This window comes from Rana temporaria, chromosome 7, assembly GCF_905171775.1.
Source record: "Rana temporaria chromosome 7, aRanTem1.1, whole genome shotgun sequence".
NCBI lineage: Eukaryota > Metazoa > Chordata > Amphibia > Anura > Ranidae > Rana > Rana temporaria.
Window position 1 is genome coordinate 89,106,323 of NC_053495.1, and position 21,303 is coordinate 89,127,625.

The 21,303-nt window shown below is 45.7% G+C and overlaps 1 protein-coding gene across 4 annotated transcripts in view; it reads right to left on the reverse strand.

Annotated features, from left to right (window-relative positions):
• The window catches only part of SREBF2 (sterol regulatory element binding transcription factor 2), a 156,872-nt gene that overhangs the window by 90,108 nt on the left and 45,461 nt on the right, over positions 1–21,303 (reverse strand). For 2 of the 4 annotated variants that reach the window (XM_040359628.1, XM_040359629.1), the window contains exon 5: positions 10,058–10,138. The exons of the other annotated variants lie outside the window; for them this stretch is intronic. In XM_040359628.1, the coding sequence (XP_040215562.1) occupies positions 10,058–10,138 (81 nt within the window). The remainder of the gene's footprint in view (positions 1–10,057; positions 10,139–21,303) is intronic. 4 annotated transcript variants of the gene reach the window in all.

Consider the following 21,303-nt stretch of genomic DNA (forward strand, 5'->3'; position numbering starts at 1 on the left):
ATGGCCTATAAAAAGGTGTCTTTTTAGCAAGGAGTCACACAAAAAACATCTCATGATGGGTAAAAGCAAAGGGCTTTCTCAAGACCTTTGCAGCCTTATTGTTGCAAAACATACTGATGGCATTGGCTACAGAAGCATTTCTAAACGTATAAATGTTCCAGTGAGCACTGTTGGTGCCATTATCTGGCCATAAAATCGGCCACGACCAGGTGCTCCTCACAAGGATTTCTAACAGAGGAGTGAAAAGAACTATCAGAAAAGTTGTCCAGAAGCTTCAGAAAGACTGGGAATTAGCAGGTACAATTGTTTCAAAGAAAACAATAAAATTAATTCACTCAACTGCCATGGCCTGTATGCACTCTCATCTTGCAAGACTTCATTGCGGAAGAAAAAGCATGTTGTAGCTCGTTTAAAGTTTGCTGCACAACATTTATGTGAAATACTGGGAGAATATAGTCTAGTCAGATGAGACCAAAATTGTACTCTTTGGATGCCATAATACATGCCATGTTTGGAGGTCAAAGGGCACTGCACATCATCCAAAAAACACTATACTAACAGTGAACCTTTGAATATCATGATGTGTGGCTTTTTTTCAGGATACGGTACTGGCAAACGTTATATCGTTGAAGGAAGGATGAATGGAAAAATGTATCAAGACATTCTAGATAAAAATCTACTGCCATCCACCTGGATGGTGAAGATAAAAGAAGGGTGGACATTTCAGCAAGACAATGATTCCAAACACAAATCCAAGGAAACTCATTTGGATTCAAAGAAAGAAATTAAAGCTGCTAGAATGGCCCAGCCAATAACCTGATTTGAATCCAAAAGACAATTTATGGAAAGAACTAAAGATCAGGGTTAATAGAAGGAGGTCCACTGAACTTTCAAAATTTGGAGACTGCGTGTGGAAGGATGGGCAAAAAAAGCGGATAAGACTAGATTTTCCATACAGGTGGCATCTTGAAGAGGTCATTAACAACAAAGGATTTTGTACAAAGTATTAAAATAAGTTTCAGTTGGAGCGTTCAGTACTTTTTCCCCAGTGTCATTACATTTTTTTACACATAACTTAATAGAATATATAGATTGCATGGGCTGTTACCAACATGTGGTGACACTTTAATGTCAATAGCATCTTTAGAAATATATTTACATAAACAAATGGTGACATGTTCAAATGCAAAAATTCTGCACTGTGTATACAATAACAAAAAAATAACAAAAAGGCAGCCAACACATAGGCAACATAGCCAACTTGAAAATCATATACAGCATCTCACAAGAGTGAGTACACCCCTCACGTGTTAGTAAATATTTTATTATATATTTTCATGTGACAACACTGAAGAAACAACAAGTAGTGAGTGTACAGCTTGCATAACAGGGCAAATGTGCCATCTCATCAAAATAACTCAACACAGCCATTAATGTCTAAACCGCTGGCAACAAAAGTGAGTACACCCCCAAGTCAAAATGTCCAAATTGGGCCCAAAATGGCAATATTTTGTGTGGCCAACATTATTTTCCAGAGTGAGAGCAATAACACCAAATTTAACATCTGCTCCCCATTCACACCTGAGACCTTGTAACAAGTCACGTGACACTGGGGAGGGAAAATGGCTAAATTTGAAGATATTCACTTAGTGGTGTACTAGCTTTTGTTGCCAGTGGTTTAGACATTAATGTCTGTGTATCGAGCTATTTTGAGGGGACAGCAAATTTACACACACTACTTTACATTGTAGAGAAGTGTAATTTCTTCAGTGTTGTCACAAGAAAAGATATAATAAAATATTTACAAAAATGTGAGGGGGTGTACACACTTTTGTGAGATACTGTATATACATCTAAAGCGGCACAGCAAGGTCATGCCACTGTGTGATAATGCAGTCTGGGCCATGTTTTGTGGAAAAACAAGCCCACTAATGGCACAGGTGTGTGCTGTTCTTTTAGGAAAGACAGGATTAGAGGTCAGGGCTCTACCAACCCAAGGAAGTCAGTGTTTGAAGGAAGCCGTGGGCGGTGCTGGCATGCACCATACTGTTCAAATCAGGACAGATTAGGGCTCGGGCTGGAGGGAGCGTCCAGGAGGGACAGAGCAGCTAGGGAGCAGCGGGGAAGGTAAGACGCAGAGCTGAGGTACAGCATCTGTGCACGAACACCGAATTGTGTCCGATGGTCAGGAGGACCATGCGGTACTACTCAGAGCAGTAGGCCGCTTTCATACAATCGGACCAGTCAGGTCCGCCTGTCAGTTTTGACGGCGGACCTGAACGGCCGCTCCATGCAGTCCTATGGCGCATCGGATGTCAGCGGAGGCTTGTCCGCTGACATCCGTCCCGATCCGCCAAAATCGGGGAGATGGCGATACGTCCCCATTCGTCCATGGTGGATCAGAGGAGATCTGATGAAAACGGACATGCTGTCCGTCTTTACCAGATCTCGCCATAGGAGACAGCGGTGCTGCACAAGCCCCTCCCCGCTCAGTGAGCAGAAAGGGACTTGTCATCCGCCGGCTCAGGCGAGATCAGTGGAGAGAAGAGGCCGTAAGGCTGCTACAAAAGAGCCAGGAGGCTCAGTGTTAGGTTTCATTTGTATCAATCGTAAGAATACCCTGTGTGGGAAGACATACCTGTTAAACTTTTTAAATAAAAGTGGGCAGGAAAGCCCTGAAAACTATATCTGCCGTGGAGTAAACTCACTGTTTTGCAACTACAATTGAGTTACAAAATCTCTCTGTGGCCAGAGTTCCAAGTTCTTGCATACCAAAAACCACGAGTTGCCTTAGGGCTCTTTCACACGAGCGGCCCGTTCAGGTCCGCCTGCTAGTTTTTTAGGCGGACCTGAATGGGCGCTCCGTGCTCCTCTATAGAGCCGGATGTCAGCGGTGACATGCCCGCTGACATCCGACCCTCTCCGATCCGCCAAAGTGTGAGAGAGGAAAAAACTACTTTTCCATCCGTCTGGCGTATCGGATCAGATGAACACGGATAGACGATCCATGCTCATCCGATCCCCCCATAGGGGAGAGCGGAGAAGAGACAGGGCGGTCCCTGCACAGTGTGCGGGGACCGCCCTATCATCCGCCAGGTCAGCGGGGATTAACGGAGCAATCCCCGCTGAGCAAGCGGAGGTTCACAGGGCGGATCATTACTGATCTCCCCCGTGTGAAAGGGGCCTTAGACTGTTTGTTTTTTTGAAATGTAAACACGGAAGCAAGGAAATGTGTATGGTCATGCAGCCTTAACTACTCGATACAGGGCACATTCACCCTCTTCCTGCCCAGGCCAATTTTTAGCTTTCAGCGCTGTCACACTTTGAATGACAATTGCACAGTCATGCTACACTGTAACCATGTGAAATTTGTATACATTTTCTTCACACAAATAGCTTTCTTTTGGTGGTATTTAATCATTGCTGGGTTTTTCTTTTTTTTTGTAAAAAAATAAAAAGACCGAACATTAAAAAGTGTTTGTCAATTTCTTTTTTTAAATAATAATCCGTGGACGCCACCACATCTTTTCGCACAAAGAGATGTAGGCCTTCCAGGTGCGATGGTAGATCTTCCTGGAAGAAGACTTCCGTGCCCTCAGCATAGTTGAGATGACCGAGTTGGAAAGACCCCAGTCTCTTAAAAACTTGCCTTTCAATAGCCATGCCATTAAAGCCAGCGACTGTAAAGCAGAATGAAGTATGGGACCTTGAGACAGAAGGTCCCCCCAGATTGGCAACCGCCAGGGTACATCCGTCACCAGGCGCACGAGATCGGCATACCAAGGACGCCAAGGCTAATCTGGAGCGATTAGAATCATCGGGATCCCCTCGGCCTTCACTCTGCGGAGCAGCCGAGGAAGCAACTTCAATGGGGGAAAGGCATATAAAGTAGCCGATACTGACCCCACAGGGCCACCAATGTGTCTGCACAGGGATCTCTAGACCTGGCCACGAACCTTCAACACCTTGCGGTTGAGACGAGAGGCCAGGAGATCCACGCCCTGTGAGCCTCACCTCCTGCAAGGGAGTTAAAACACCTCCGGGTGCAAAGACCAGTCGCTCTGGTCCAGCATCTGGCGACTCAGGTAGTCTGCCTGCCAGTTTTCCCTGATGGTTGACATAAGCCACCGCCGTGGCGTTTTCCGACTGAATCCCGATCGGGCGACCTTGCAACCTCCTCAAACACGAGGAGAGGCATCTGATCGCCTGGAGTTCTACAGTAGGACATTGAATGGCAGACAGGATTCCACTAGAGTCTATCGACCCTGGGCCGACTGGACCCCCCAGAACCCCCCCCCCCCCCCCAAGCCGTGAGGCTGGCGTTCGTCCTAATCACTGTCCACTGGAAAGGAAGAAGCGACTTCCCGGACCAAAGAGCCAGGCATCACAGCCACCAATTGAGAGAGACGCCGACAAGGTGGCTAACCTGAATCTGATGATCCAGACAAAGGAGATTCGTTACACATGGACAGCATCTCCACCTGCCAAAAATGAGTGTAGAACTGGGCATACTGTACCGCCTTGAAGGAGGCAACCATCAGGCCCAGGACTCGCATGTAAAAAAAACGGAGAGACGACCATTTGCGAGATGCCAACATCTTCACTGCAGACTGAAGAGTCAGCCACTCTCCAGGGGAAGAAAGACCTTCGCTTCCAAGGAGCCCAGAGTCAACCCCAGGTACTCAAAACGCTGAGTCGGCAACAGGACCAACTCCCGAATGTTTAAACACCCACCCCAATTCTTGGAGGGTCTGGCTGGCTATAGACACATCTTCCCCAAATTCTGAGCCAGAAGCTTCTCTCAGAAGGTGGTCATCTAAGTAGCCCACGAGGGCAATGCCCCGCTGTCTCAGCAAAGCTAGGATCGGTGCGAGCACCATGGTAAAAAAAACTCTTGGTGCTGATGCTAGACCAAAAGGAAGGGCCACAAACGGATAGTGGTCCTCCCCTATCGAAGCGCAGAAACCTCAGTTGACTTGCGCAAATTGGGACATAAAAGTATGCGTCCTAGACGTCCAAGGACACCAGAAAGTCCCCCAGATGGAGCACAGCTACCACCGAACGAATGGACTCCAAGCGGAACTTCCGTATTCTCACAAAGGCATTTAGGGCTTTAAGGCCAAAATTGGACGGACCCTGTCCTTCTTTGGGGCTACAAACAGATTAGAATAAAATCCCTTAAAATTCTCATCCTGCGGAACGGGTAAAATTACCCCGCAACTTAGCAAGTCCTGCACCGCCCCTTACAGGGCAAACAGACGAGCCGGAAGGAGAGGGAGACTTGAGGGAAAGAATCTGTTTGGTGGAGAAGAAAGAAACTATCTTGTACCCCAAAGAGATCACCTCGCAGACCCACTGGTCAGGGAGCAGAGAGGTCCACCGAGCAGTGAACCTGCAAAGCCGTCCCCCCACCCATGAGTCGGGCGGGGGCAAGACTTCATGCATTGGTGGATTTTGGTGCCGGCTTGTTCGGCCTACGCACCCAGGGATGTTTCTGTCGCCCAGCAGAGCCTTGATCGGCCTGGGAGGGTTTACCCGCGGGCCCGAACTGATGAAAAATACCGCTTCCGAGTGGGAAAAGAAGGACCAGGCTAACAGCGGGGCTCCTTCCCCCTGGTGGACTGAGGGAGGAGAGTGCTCTTACCCCCAGTGTCATCCTTGAAAATGTTGTCCAGCGAGGTACCAAAAAACCTCCCACCTTTGAATGGTAAATCTGCCAGGGCTTCTTGGATGCTTGGTCAGCAGACCAGCATTCCAGCCAAATCAGGCGGTGCAAAACCACCGCCGAAACAGAGGTTCTGGATATCAAGGGGGCTGCATCCAGTGTAGCATCACAGACATATACAAGGCCCTGGACCAACTGGTCGGCCAGGCTAACAAATTTGGGAGAAAGCTGGTGCTCCTCCACAGTCTGGTGTAAAACCTTGCCCATTCAGTGAGTGTCAGACACCAAGGTTGCGGCCACAATAGGCCGCGATGCAGACCCCAGCATGGCAAACATGGAGCGGGTCAGCGCCTCGGACCTCTTATCGGTATGGTCCTTGAAGGCAGGGGTTCCTTCTATAGGGAGTGTGGTCACCTTTTTAACCGGGCAACCAGGGCCACTACCGGAGGAGAAGCCCATTTTTTTTAAGAGGCTCTCCTCAAAGGGGTACCGAACCGCCAGGTGCAGAGGAACTACAAAGGACTTCTGCGGCCTTTCCCATTACTTATCAATGAACTTGTCAAAAAATAAAAAAAATAAAAAGGAAATACTTTCAGAGCGGTCCGATTTGTGTGACCCAAAAAAGACCGAGCCCTCAGAGGATACCCCAGCTGCACTATACAGCTTAAGGGAGACCCTTACAGCATTAATAAGCGCACTGACAAGTGCCCTGTTACTGACCCAAAAGAGGAGCCCTCCTCAAGGAAGGTCCTGGTCCACTTCCACAGACAACACAGAACCAGGGACCTGACAGCCAGTCTGAGTAAGAGCAGTCCCCAGGGGATGGTGGGGGGAGGGGGCACTTTTCACCCCCCCTAATGCCTGCACGCCGCTCCAACAAAGTGTCCATGGTAACCGCAGGTGCAGGAGCACCAGCTGCCACCTCTGGCATGTTTGCGGAAGAAGAACCAGACAGCTGTCAGGGACCCAGACCTGAATAAAGCCCACCCTCCTTGCTGCGCTGACCGGGGGTTACCCAGGGGACTCGCCAAACACAGGAGGAGACTGTTCAGCATTGCTGCCTGCCATCAGAACACAGCGTGTGTGTGTGAGGGGAAAAAAGCTGTGAGCTAAAATCATGAGGAGATCTGTGCTGCGCGCTGTAGAGGCAAAAACCACTTCCAAAATGTCCGCCGGACGCCTCAGATACAGCAGGAAACGACCACAGTAAAATGCCGACCGCAATAGTAAGCTGTGCCATAGCGCGACCCCAACAAAATGGCCGCCAATGGGAATTCACAATGATAACAGCAAACTACAAAAAAATGGCGCCGGCAAAACGCTGCGACGTGGATGAGAAGGCTTAATGAGGCATTTCTGAGTCAAACACACCCCCACAGAAATACACAGGCCCAGACACCCCACAGTCCCCTGGTGGGAAAATGAGCCCCCCCACAAGTCCACCCCGGTAGCAGTAGAGGGAAATATGACAGAGCAGGGAAGGGAGGATAGGAGGACCCCCGAACCCCAGGAATGATCTGCCGTACCGACCTGCATGGACTGTACTTACCCGTCCATGCGAGGACCCACTGACGCATTTCTGACAGGCATAGGAGTAGCTGTCGGCCCGGTCCACTGTGAGTGAAACACCACAGCCCAGTCATATGTAGACCCTGGAGCAACAGCTCACCGGCCACCCCAGGAGCCATGGGGTATGTCTTGGCAGACCCAGCCTCTTTGCAAAGGTGTGCTCATGCTCGCTGGCCGGACTGAGGAGACTACAAGGATCTATAGATCTAGCTTGTCTTTGAACCGACAGTTGATAGAAGATTCTTCAAGAATAAAAGAAAAGAAAAATTCTCAGGGCGCTGGGCCCAAAGGGAGCCATACATCCTTCTCCTTTGCTAGGCAAAAATAAACTGAGGCTGCATGCTGCAGGGAGGAGGGTTATGTCCAGAGGGACCACCCCCTGGGTGGGGCTGTTCAACTCTGTTAAAGTAACATGCATTTAATTATCTAACATTTTTCTGCATAGTCCTCTCCTGTGAACAGGAACATAACCCACTTGTCAAGATTTAAGGAGCCGTGTCCGTTCATGGACGAGAAGAGAAATAAAAGCCGCAGAGGTGATCAACTACCAAGCTCTATTTGTTTGGGGAAAAAAAAAAAAGGACATAAATTTTGTTTGGGAGCCACGTCGCACCACCGTGCAGTTGTCATTCAAAGTGCAACAGCGCTGAAAAATAAAAATTGGTCTGGGTAGGAAGGGGGTGAAAATGCCCTGAACTGAAGTGGTTAAAACATACCACTTTTATATGAAATAAAATGTAAGTATTATACTCCCAAGTTGACAAATGCATCAAAAGCTCATCATATAGAAACAGCAGCATCCAGTCCAGTGCGCCCTCTGCTTTGTTTTATGGTTTCAACGTTTCCAGACTTCCCCAGTGTTATGAGGGCAGCAAGGCGGGACTTATCCAAGAAAGCCAGTATGAGACAGGTAGCCAGATGTTATCCTTGGGTCCACTTTCATAATAGCACTGAAAATTTTCTGCTGGGAGAGTGCCACGGAAAGAGAGGAAGTGTCATCTGGATGGTGGCGCTGCAGTGGAGAGGTGGCTTATTGCCCCCCCCCCCCAAAGAGGGCTGGGATGGCATCCGTTTCACTCCGTGGTCACACAGGGAAATACGGCAAGGAAAGTGCGGCAGAGGAATGGTTCCTGAAGCAACAAATGCAAAGGAAGATTGCAACACCTGCTAAGTGCAGTGGTAAGATAGTTGCTGATAGAAATGTGAGAGAGACTGATTATGTGTTTAATACCGGTGATGTGGTGGTAAGTCCGGTGAGGAGATCTTCTTCCAAGAAGAAGCTGCTGTTGTGTAGTGGGGAAACAGGGGTTAATGCTGAATCCACAGCAAAACAGTGGATTGATAAGGACTTACCTTCGGGCAGAGTACGGTGTAGTAGAAAGACAAGTAGAAAATCTGAATATAATGCGTTGCTTAATAATGAGATTAGAAATGCTGTAAATATGGGTTATTGCAGCCTGTTGAGGCTGAAAATGCAAAACCCTGTGTTAAACTTGTTGTAAAGGTAAAAAATGTTTTCCCTAAATAGCTTCCTTTACCTTATAGTGCAGTCCTCCTTCACTTACCTCATCCTTCGATTTTGCATTTAAATGTCCTTATTTCTTCTAAAAAATCCTCACTTCCTGTTCTTCTGTCTGTAACTCCACACAGTAATGGGAGGCTTTCTCCCTGGTGTGGAGTTTCGTGCTCGCCCCCTCCCTTGAGGGGGGAGGGGGCGAGCAGGATGCCCACTAACACACAGCTCCTTTCTATGTCTGCAACGTAGAGAGTGTCCTGACTCTCCTGCTTGCCCCCTCAAGGGAGGGGGCGAGCACGACACTCCACACCAGGGAGAAAGCCTTGCATTACTGTGTGGAGTTACAGGCAGAAGAACAGGAAGTGAGGATTTCTCAGAAGAAATAAGGACATTTAAAAGCAAAATCGAAGATGAGGTAAGTGAAGGAGGACTGCACTAAGGTAAAGGAAGCTATTTAGGGGAAAAAAAAAATTATTACCTTTACAACCCCTTTAAGAGTGAAATGCTGCCAGTGCACGGTGGTGAAAATGTGGTATTGCAAAGTAAAAGTAAAAAACTGATGAGTGTACTGTAACAGATGCTGTTGAGCCCTGTCTGTGTCTGTTGACAGATGCAGTGCTCCAAAGCACCAGCAAGTGAAGCACATTTGATTGGGATGGCTTGGCCAATAGGCTAATAGCAATGCTGAAAGAATTTTCTGTAGGCAATAGTGAGGTGGACACCTGGTCTGCTGAACAGCTGGTAGACAAGGGCGTGTTGACTGCTGAAGTTAACCCTCTCGTGACTGAAGGTCAGAGTGGAGCATGAACGCACAGCAGAAATTGTACCCACAGCGGATGAAGGAGTTTATGGTGTAGTGCGTCTTGTGATGACAGACCTGCTCCAAGAAATGTTAGAATCATGGAGTGTATGTATAGCCAGTGTACATGTTGCCATTCTCTCCTGGATCAGGAGAACTTATACCACGGGGTGCTGCTAATTGGAGCTGGAGATACAGGCTGTACTGGGCAAAGGTTGCCAAGAATGGAGTTGCCATGTGATGCAATGTTTTGTGATAATGCTTAAAGTTATCTCACAGTGTGCTGGGTTGCTTTCTACCGATTTTGTGTATGAGAAGCACTATAGAGCACTGTTGGACAGATCAGAGGTATGGGTTGAAGCACCAGAGGACACAGAAATGGTTAAAGAGACTTGTGTATAAAAATGTTTTGAAAAAGGTCAGTTGGTAGAACAGTCGCTTGTGGCGTGTTGGACAACAGGGGGAGATGTGAAACTTTAGGAAGGTCCCATGGGGAGTAACCGCTTGCCTGTATGTCGTCCCTCCTCAGACACTGTCCTAGCAAATAATTGGACAAGAGTTCCTGATGATGGTTTGGTTGCCAAGAAACCTGAAAGACAGATGGTAATGACCGAGGTTAATAAAAGTAACAATAGGGGTGGTAGAGAGAGCAGTGGGACCACATGGGTCAGAAAGAAGTGCTTGTGGAAACATACCCAGAAAAAGAGTTGGGCCTATGTGGCTAATGGCTGGCACAGAGGTGTCCCAACCACAGTGACGGGTTTATGTGTTTCTCCATCTGGGTCAAAATAAGGAGGGGTGGAGGGGTATATGTGGCATGGTGAGGCACTACATAAGGGCCCTTTCACACGGGGTGGATCAGTAATGATCCACCTCCGTGTGTCCGTCAGCTCAGCGGGGATCCTCCGTAAAATCCCTGCCTAGCCGTCGGCTGACAGGGCGGTCCCTGCACACTGTGCAGGGACCGCCCTGTCTTTTCTCCACTCTCCCCTATGGGGAATCGGATGAACACGGACCATGTGTCCGTGTTCATCCATTCCTATCCGCAGACGGAAGAAAAAATAGGATTTTCTTCCGTCCGCAAAATCGGAGCTTTGCAGAGGCGGGTGATTACTGGTGTCAGTGGATGGTCATCCGCTGACACCCGCAATCACATAGGGACCAATGTATGTCGCGTTTTCATCCGCAAACGGATGGATGAAAATTCTGACATACGGTCCGCACATGTGAAAGGGGCCTAAGGCAGACTGGGCCAGGTTTTGGGGAAAACAAGCCCACTAATGACACAAGTGCGTGCTGTTCTTTTAGGAAAGACAGGATTAGAGGTCAGGGCCCCACCTGCTTGAGGAAGTCAGTGTGTAAAAGAAGCCTAGCAGGTGCCAGCAGGCACCCTACGGTCCAGGTCAGGACAGACTACGGCCAGAGCTGGAGAGAGAGAGTCCAAGAGGGACAGAGCAGCTAGAGAGCTGCGGGGAAGGAAAGACACAGAGCCGAGGTACAGCATCTGTGCCTGAACACTGGGACGTGTTTTATGGTCAGAAAGACCATACGGTACTATTAGGACCAGTAAAGCTGCCACAAGAGAGCCAAGAGGCTGGATGTTTGTATTAGTGAAAACCCCCTGCGTGGGAAGACGTATGAATTTAGACTCTTTCAATAAAAGTGGGCAGGAAAACCCTGAAAACTATATCTATATATAACACACACACACAAACACTTCTATATCAATATGAGTACCTTTATTCCTTTAGAGTAGGGGTGGAGGGAACAGCAGTACACTGAATGTCTGTGCGGGAGGGGTTCTCATGCCTAGCGCAGTCAGTTTGAAATAGGAAAGCAGGGGGAATGGCAGGATCACCAGGTAGTTCACACAAAAGAAGCAATACAAAGAAATCAGGAAAATTTTTAACCACTTCAATAACGGGCATTTTTACCCCCTTTCCTGCCCAGGCCAATTTTCAGCTTTCAGCGCTGTTACACTTTGAATGATAATTGTGCAGTCATGCAACATTGTACCCATGTGTAATTTTGATAAATTATTTCCCACAAAAAGAGCTTTCTTTTGGTGGTATTTGATCACGTTTTTTTTGCCATCTAAAAAAAAAAAAAAAAAAAAAGCGCCAATTTTTGAAAAAAAAAAATGACTATTTTTTACTTTTTGGTATAATAAATATCCCATTTAATATATAAATATAATAAAAAAAAATTATATATATATATATATATATATATATATATATATATATATATATATATATATATATATATATATATATATATATATATATATATACATATACATATACACATACACACACATATACACACACACACATACATATACATACACACACATATATATATACATACATATACATACATACATACACACACACACACAATATATGAAACACACATACAGTATATACATACATACATACATACATACATACATACATATCACATATACACACACACACACACGTATATATCATATTTTTTCCTCAGTTTAGGCTGATATGTATTCTACATATTTTTGGTAAAAAAAAAAAAAAAGCGTATATTGATTGGTTTGCAGAATAGTTAAAGAGTCTACAAAATAGAGGATACATTAATGGCATTTTTATTATTATTATTTTTTTATCATCGTGACTGCAATATTGCGGTATACACGTCAGACACTTGACACTATTTTGGGACCATTCACATTTATACAGCGATCAGAGCTATAAAAATGCACTAGAGGGGAAAAAACTACAGCGCTACTAACAAATAATCTCAAAGAAACCACACAAAAAATAACTAAATAATACAGCAGCAATCAAAAAACGGTGAACTGAATAAATGATGCGCTCGTATTAACTCATGTGCAATGTGAATCGTACATATACAATCAAGCAAACAACCTGGTGAAGAAACGTAATATATATATCCGGTGTGCTGCCTCGCGCCCGCAGCAGTGTACATTTTCCCCGCCCCCGTCACTAAGTATATTAGCCGCATGTTAGCCCGGCGCTCCTGCGGTCAGTGTGCCTAAAAAATAATACAGCTATTCCCCACAGCAATGTGCATATTGGCCGCCCGCTCGCCTGCTGCATATGATGATTCATTCACCGCCCACTGTTGCGTACAAGGGAGGTAGGCTAGGTCTCCCCCACCTCCTCCCCATGTCCCGCCGACAACACCTTCCTGCAGCCAATCTGTGCCTATGAAGGGGGTGTGAGCGGGAGATTTCGAACCAGCCAGCCAGTGATTTTGCCTGTCATGTCTGTTGTCGCTGCCTGCAGTGCTGCACAGACGTGACAGATCACCCGCCCGGCGCCACCGCTCGCTGTATTACCACCTTCCTAGGCACAGATTGGCTGCAGGAAGGGGCTGTGGGCGGGCACAGGCGGGACATGGGGAGGAGGTGGGGGGAGACCTAGCCTACCTCCCTGTACGGAATAGCGGGCGGATCGGATGAATCATCATATGCAGCAGGCAAGCGGGGAGGCGAGCGGGCGGCCAATATGCACACAGTGACAGGGGCGGGGAAAATGCACACTGCAGCCTGTCCCTGTATATTCCGTAGGCTAGGTCTGCCCCACCTCCTCCCCATGTCTCGCCTGTGCCCGCCCACAACCCCTTTGTGCAGCCAATCTATGCCTAGGAAGGGGTGTGGGCGGGAAAATTCAAACAAGCAAGCTAGTGATCCTGCCATGTCACTGCTTGAGTGCCTGTGCCTCTGAAGATGATGCAGACTGGGTGAGTGATCTCTCCCCTCTCACTTCTCTAAATGTGCCACAAGCCTTCCAACCTTCCATGTGCCACAGCTTTCCATGTGCCACAGCCTTCCATGCGCCATAGCCTCTCAGCCTCCCATGCGCCTTAGCCTTCCATGTGCCATAGTCTTCCAGCCTTCCATGTGCCATAGTCTTCCAGCCTTCCATGTGCCATAGTCTTCCAGCCTTCCATGTGCCATAGCCTACCATGTTCCATAGCCTTCCATGTGCCATGGTCTTCCAGCCTTCCATGCACCATAGTCTCTCAGCCTCCCATGTGCCATAGCCTTCCATGTGCCATAGCCTTCCATGTGCCATAGCCTTCCATGTGCCATAGCCTTTCATGTGCCATAGTCTTCCAGCCTTATGTGTACCATAGTGGTTCTTGAATGAATGAAACTGGAAACATCTGATCGCTGCTGGAGGTTGTTGTAACCGGATCACATTGAAGTGAGAGCTTGGCAATTAGGGAAGGAGCACTGCAGACTGACTGATTCAATCATCAGGACTTTTTCATGATCTACTCACATATATATTAAGAGTTTCTTCACAAGGTTTTTTGCTTGATTGTATATGTACAATTCACATTGCACATGAGTTAATACGAGCGCATCAGTATTTATTCATATAAAAATGCACCGATTACTGTTTAAATGTGACTGGCAGGGAAGGGGTTAACACTAGGGAGTGAGGAAGGGGTTAAATGTTTAACCTAGGGAGTGAGTCTAACTGTAGGGGAAGGGGACTCGCAAGGGGAAGAGACCAATTGGTGTTCCTCTGTACTGGGAACCCACACCGGTCTCCTCTCCTCTGACAGGACATAGATCTGTGCGTTTACACACACAGATCCATGGTCCACGTTTTTTTTTTTCTTGGAAAATTTGGGTATTTTTTGGTTTGTTTAGCAAAAAATAAAAAACCCAGTGGTGATTAAATCCAAAAACAATTAGTGGAGTGCTAAAAACAATGCAAATCAAAAAAACTAATTACAATTCAAATATAATTGTTTTTGGATTTGCATTGTTACATCAGGAAGTGTTGGCAGCTTTATTTGTGTTATATATAGCAGCTCACAAGGTTCTATACATATTCAGTGGCGATTAAATACCACCAAAAAAACCTTTGTCTCCAAAGAAAAAAAAATTATAAAAATTTTGTTTGGGTACAGCGTTGCATGACCGCGCAATTGTCATTCTTGACGGCACTGAAAACTGACTTGGGTAGGAAGAGGGTGAAAGTGCCCAGTGGACAAGTAGTTAAAGGATAAGCAACTGAAAAAAAATAATAATGAATTCTCATTTTTTGGCAAAAAAAAAAAAAGTGCATTTACCATTTTCTATTTGGAGCCTGGAAAGATCGCTGGTGCCCCCGCAGATCTCCTGCAGACTGTCAGTGTAAGCTATCTGCCCGTACAGTGTATTATAGACCCCAGATGCCTCCATAAAGAGAGTTACCGTCACTGCCCATTACCGTCACAAGGGATGTTTACATTCCTTGTGACAGCAATAAAAGTGATAAAAAAAAAAAAAAAAAAATTGAGGGAATTTTTTTTTTTTAACCACCTCAATACCAGGCCTATTTTGGCACTTCTCTCCTTCATGTAAAAATCCACATCCCCCCCCCCAAACATTATATATTTTTTTTGCAGACACCCCTAGGGAATAAAGTGGCGATCATTGGAACTTTTTATCTTGCACGGTATTTGCACAATCATTTTTCAAAGGCCTTTTTTAAGTCTCCTATAAGAACAATCAAGCGGCAGAACCGCCACTATGATCGTGCGTGGAATCGCCGGCTGAAAAAGAAGGAGATCTGAATGATGCCTGTAGTTGCAGCCATCATTCAGATATCCCCACCTCAATTCCAGGACTTCATATGACGGCGTGCGTTATTGAGGTGGTTAAAGTGCCCAATCCCTCCATGCTCGTGCGCAGAAGCGAATGCATACGTAAGTCACACCAGCAAATGTAAACATTGTTTAACCACTTGAGGACCCCTTTACGCCGATATACATCGGCAGAAGGGCACGGCTGGGCACAGGCACGTACAGATACGTCGCCGCCTTTAAGAGCCCAGCCGTGGGTCACGACCTAGTCCTGAGCTCCGTGACCCACAGACCCGATCGCCGCCGGTGTCCCGTGATCGAGTCACAGGAGCTGAAGAACGGGCAGAGGTGAGTGTAAACAAACCTTCCCCGCTCGTCTCTGTGGCTTGTCACTGATCATCTGTTCCCCGTCATAGGGAACGACAATCAGTGATGTCACACGTCCAGCCACACCCCCCTACAGTAAGAAACACACAATAGGACACACTTGACCCCTTGAGCGCCCCCTAGTGGTTAACCCCTTCACTGTTATTTTCACAGTAATCCGTGCATTTTTATAAGTGTCCGATGTGTCCGTCATAATGTCGCAGTCACAAAAAAAAAGAAAAATGATTAAGAAAAATGCCATAAAACCATCCCCTATTTTGTAAACACTATAACTTTTGCAAACCAATACGCTGGAAGTTATGCAAAATAAGCTGGTAAACATCACAATTTTTTTTCAGCTTTGGAGCTGGATGAGAACGCTCATCAAAGTCCTCATTATTTTCAAAGTGCAAATACTTCATGATCAATGAAAATCTGTACTCCGACATGACGGTTCCAAAAAAAAGGTGTGGCCAATAATTTATTGGTTGTCCAATACCATTTTTGCAGGGGTTTCCCCACCACTCCCTGTAAAATTAGGAGGCCCATAAACTTCCAGATGTCGTCGCTGGTTACAGGCTCCCATTTTCTGCGCCTTGAAAAATCGCTGATGGGTAGCAGCTTGTTGTTCCTGGAATCGATTCGTCTCCAAAACTATTTTGGCGATCACTTTAGCGGTCAAAAAAAGTTGGAGGTATTCCAAGGGATTGTCATCCTCAACGTCCACTTTTATCCCAGGCGCTCCTGTAAATGGAAATCTTGGGGGCGCTACGTGCTCCACACCGCAATCAATTGGACACATCGCTGGACACAGTCGCAGGATCGTCGCTCATATCACTTTCTGCGTCTGATGACGAACTTTCCCACGCGGCGCTGTCACTCAGCTCCTTCGCAAGTAATTTCGTATAGCTGTCGCTGTTTTGCAGCAGATCGCTGTGCGGTTTACAGACACAGGTACAGTAAATCTGCAGACAGGGCACTGGAGAAAGCACTAGGGGGCAAAGGTCACTGTATATTATTTTTAATTTTAATCCAATTGTATCAGTGTGTTTTACTTTGTTTATACTGTAGAGATTTTAATGGGGAGGATATCATGCTGCCTAATGAAAAATAATCTCTTTCCACCTATTATACCAGATAAAATGGCACAAAAAAAAAAAATGTTTACATTATACTGGTATATATCTTATCAGGATCTCATTTATCTATGCTTTCTACTTTCATTATTGCACTAGGGTGCAGCAAACAGAGCTGCACATGGCCATAAGCAAGGCACCTTGACCTACAACATTATGATAATGGTTTCAAGAGAAATTCATCAATCATTTATTACTTTCCATAGCTAGAACCTGCTAACTTTTCCCCTAAATATTTGTACACCGAGGAGCAGCAGTACCAAGAAAATATTTTGCTCTTCAGTAAGATCACAAGTATAGATTTTATCAGCCTGTACACTAGGTCCACCTACACAGTGGCAGCCAATCCATAGGGGGCGCCACCCCCCTCCTGTAGTCACAAAAAAAAAAAACGTTTTTTTTCTTAATTTAAGGGAAAAAAAATGCGAAAAAAAATTCCATTTGCTACTATGTGGCGCCGGCCATGTGCATTATGGAAAGCGCCACGTCAATGCAATCACGAGATTGCAGACACAGACACAGGCTGCAATTGATGGGGGACAGGGCTGTATGTAAGGAGGGACTCCGCTGTGGGCACCTGATGCAAGGAAGGACACCTGATGTAAGGAGGAACGCCGCTGGGGACACCTGATGGCATCTGGTGGCAGGCGACATGCTAGGGGCTCCCACTGATACTGTATTATGGTGGGTTTAATCATTTCATATTACAATGTAATAATAGAAATAATGTGCTTCAATAATCCTGACACCATAACAACCATGGTGCCGGGATGATTGAAGTATCTTTATCTGCGGATTGTTAAACTTTTCTAGAATACACATATTTCCATTGTTGTGTAGGATCTGGGCCTGCTGTCCCTCCCCCGTCTCAGATGCTAACCAAACCACCTTAGAGCTACGCCCACCATTTCGCTGAAGCCATGCCCATTTCCACCAAGTGGGAGGGGTCAAAAAGGAAGGGCGGGGTCTGGCACCCCCTATCCTAAAACTTCACCAGCCGCCACTGCACCTACATTAGTTCCTTGTAAGTATTGGTAATAGGAGTAGAAAAAAAAAAGCAATCAACAAAAATCTATACAGTATCTTTTTTCTTTCTAGTCCCAATATTGTGTTAAAATAGCATTCCTCATGTGGTAGGTCTATTGATCTGGTGTTATTAAAAAGGTTTCCCTTTCTGTTTTGATGACCTGCCCCTGCAATAGTTTTCTGTTATATAATGCTCTATATTTATAAGAGCTAGATATCCTCGGTTACTAATGTAGAAATAGTTCTGCAAAAAAGATAAAATAGACCCTACAGAGTACAGACTGTGTAAACATTGTTATTTTAATAAAGTACATTACTTTTGTGAAATGTAAAATATCACAAGGAAATAAAATATAGCTGAATCTACAAGGCACTTTATACCAGGGATCGAGAAAATCCAGGTGCCCGGTCGCAATTGCGACTGGAATTAGCGACCTGGCGCCCAGGGAATGAAGCTTAGGCCTGCAGATGGCCGCAAAGCCGCGGCCCGACACGATCGCGTGGCACGGAGACAACCATAATGTGTCTTTGCGCGACTGCGTCGGGCCGTGCCGGTAATTGAGGCAGTGGCCTTGCGGCCTTCTGCGGGCCTAAGCTTCCTTCTGTGATCTGGCGCCATCTTGTGGTGGCCGTTGGCATGACCGACAAGTAAACCAGCAATTCTAATGGAGCTTCCCCAGATTTTTCACTGCCATCTCTTTACCTCTAATTAGAACCCCCAAACATTATATATATTTTTTATTCTAACACCCTAGAGAATAAAATGGCGGTCATTGCAATACTTTGTCACACCGTATTTGTGCAGCGGTCTTACAAGCGCACTTTGTTTTGTGAAAAATACACTTTTTTAAATAAAAAAAAATTAAAACCGTAAAGTTAGAGCAATTTTTTTTTTTTATTGTGAAAGATAATGTTACGCCGAGTAAATTGATACCCAACATGTCACGCTTCAAAATTAAGTCCGCTGGTGGAATGGCGACAAACCTTTACCCATAGGCGACGTTTAAAAAAAAATTCTACAGATTGCATGTTTTGAGTTACAGAGGAGGTCTAGGGATATAATTATTGCTCTCGCTCTACCAATCGCGGCGATACCTCACATGTGTGATTTGAACATCGTTTACATATGCGGGCACTATTCGCGTATGCGTCCGCTCTTAACTTTTTTAGCTGGCTCCTAGATTCCAAGCAAATTTGTCAAACCCTGCTTTATACCATTTTAGGCATGACTATTATATAGCCTCATTTTATAGCTTTGGTAGGATGTCAATGCATTCCTCTAAAAAGTTAGGTCAACATCAAACCAAGGAGCCATATTGTAGCTGTAGAAAAAGGAGGAGAGAGAAGCCCCAAGCCAATCCTTTAAACAGCTTAGGAATTTATTCAGTATACAAGTATAAAACACTAAAAACTTGCGTGAAAAATGTTGGAACACTTGCAGAGTGCTAAAGTGGGTAGGAGCCTCCACGTGCAGTGTCACCGGAGCACAGGAGGACCGCCGGAAGTCTCTATTGAGGGATCCACGAGCACAGTGTGTCAGCCACAGCTTCTAAGACTCATGGAGACATCGGCTCACACGTTGAGGCTCCCACCCACTCTAGCACTCTGCAAGTGCTCCAACACTTTTCACGCAAGTTTTTAGTGTTGTTTTATACTTATATACTGAATTCCCAAGCTGTTTAACCACTTCAGCCCCGGACCATTTGGCTGGCCAAAGACCAGACCACTTTTTGCGATTCGGCACTGCGTCGTTTTAACTGACAATTGCGCGGGCGTGCAACGTGGCTCCCAAACAAAATTGACATCCGTTTTTCCCCCCACAAATAGAGCTTTCTTTTCGTGGTATTTGATCACCTCTGTGGTTTTTATTTTTTTGCGCGATAAACAAAATTAGGAGCGACAATTTTGAAAAAAGCAATCTTTTTTACTATAATAAATATATATAAAAAAAAAAAAAATTTTCCTCAGTTTAGGCCAATACGTATTCTTCTACATATGTTTGGCAAAATCGCAATAAGCGTTTATTGGTTTGCGCAAAAGTTATCGTGTCTACAAAATAGGGGAGTTTTATGGCATTCTTATTAATAATTTTACTAGTAATGGCGGCGAGCAGCGATTTTTATTGTGACTGCGACATTATGGCGGACACATCGGACACTTTTGGCACTATTTTGGGACCAGATTTATACAGCGATCAGTGCTATAAAAATGCACCGATTACTGTGTAAATGTGACTGGCAGTGAAGGAGTTAACCTGTAGGTGGCGCTGAAGGGTTAAGTGTGACCTAGGGTTGTGTTCCAACTGTGGGGGTGGGGCTACGTGTGACATGACACTGATCATCACTCCCGATCACAGGGAGCTGTGATTAGTGTCGTGTCACTAGGCAGAATGGGGAAATACTTGTTTACATTAGCATTTCCCTGTTCTTCCTCTCCATGAGATGATCGTGGGACTCCCAGCAGACATCGAGTCCGCGGGACCCACAGAGCTTGCGGCAGACGCACCCGCAACCCTGGGCCTTAAAGACAACATAAATATAAAAGTCGATCGGCCCAGCCGTGCCATTCGGTCGACGTATATAGTCGTGCAAAGGTCAGCAAGGAGTTAAAGGATTAGCCCCCCCCCCCCCTTTTGTTCACAGTGATCGGGATCCCCAGCCCGTGCATGAAGCAGCCTCGCCTTCATTTAGAGACTAATCTTTAAGGGTTTCCCCCCCCCCCCCCCAGAACTTTCAATCCACTCACCATTCACATGGTTGCACTTTCATGTATCAGCATACAGATGCATGCCTTTTCATTTAAGTTTTAAACTTTAATCTTTTTCATCAGATGGTTTAGCGCCGAACATTATACCAATATTGTGTATGGTTTCCTCCTAATATTGTAGCTGTATCCTTCTATGGACTAGAACTCACATTATAATGATGAAATGAGAGGCACCTATATGGCACTACCCAAATGCTAAGGGCCAATTCACACAATAGAAAAACGCAGTCCGGATGCGTTCCAGATACAGTAAAACCTTGGATTATGAGCATAATTTGTTCCAGAAACATGCTTGTAATCCAAAGCACTTGTATATCAAAGCAAATTTCCCCATAAGAAATAATGGAAACTCAAATGATTTGTTCCACAACTATTCATTCATAGAACCTTCAGTTTATAGTCCATATAAAAAGATTGTGACCAGGTTGTGTAACCATTAAATGTCCCTCTACAAATGGAAGCCCCCACAAGGGGATTAGAAGCAAAATTCAGCAGGAGCTACAGCAGTGGTTCTCAACCTATCTAGTGCCGTGACCCCTTGATAAAATTCCCCAAGTTGTGGGGACCCCTAACGGTAAAAAAAAGTTCCTATCGTGGGTTTTTGGCACCCAAGGCAAGAAATGTGCGCCCCTAACCCACGGACATTTAGCGATCCCTTCCACTCGTACAATATTAAAACCCCTTATAGTACATTTTAGGATGTACAACTTTCTCTTTGTTCTCCTTTCTTTCACTTTTATCTCTCTCTATCCTAATTTCTTGTGCGTTATCCCCACCCCTCTCTAGATGTCTTTCTTGTTCTCTTATTCTCTCTCTCCCTTTTTCTTTATTTCTCCCCCTATTTTCCTCTCCCTTCCATGAATTCTCTATTTGT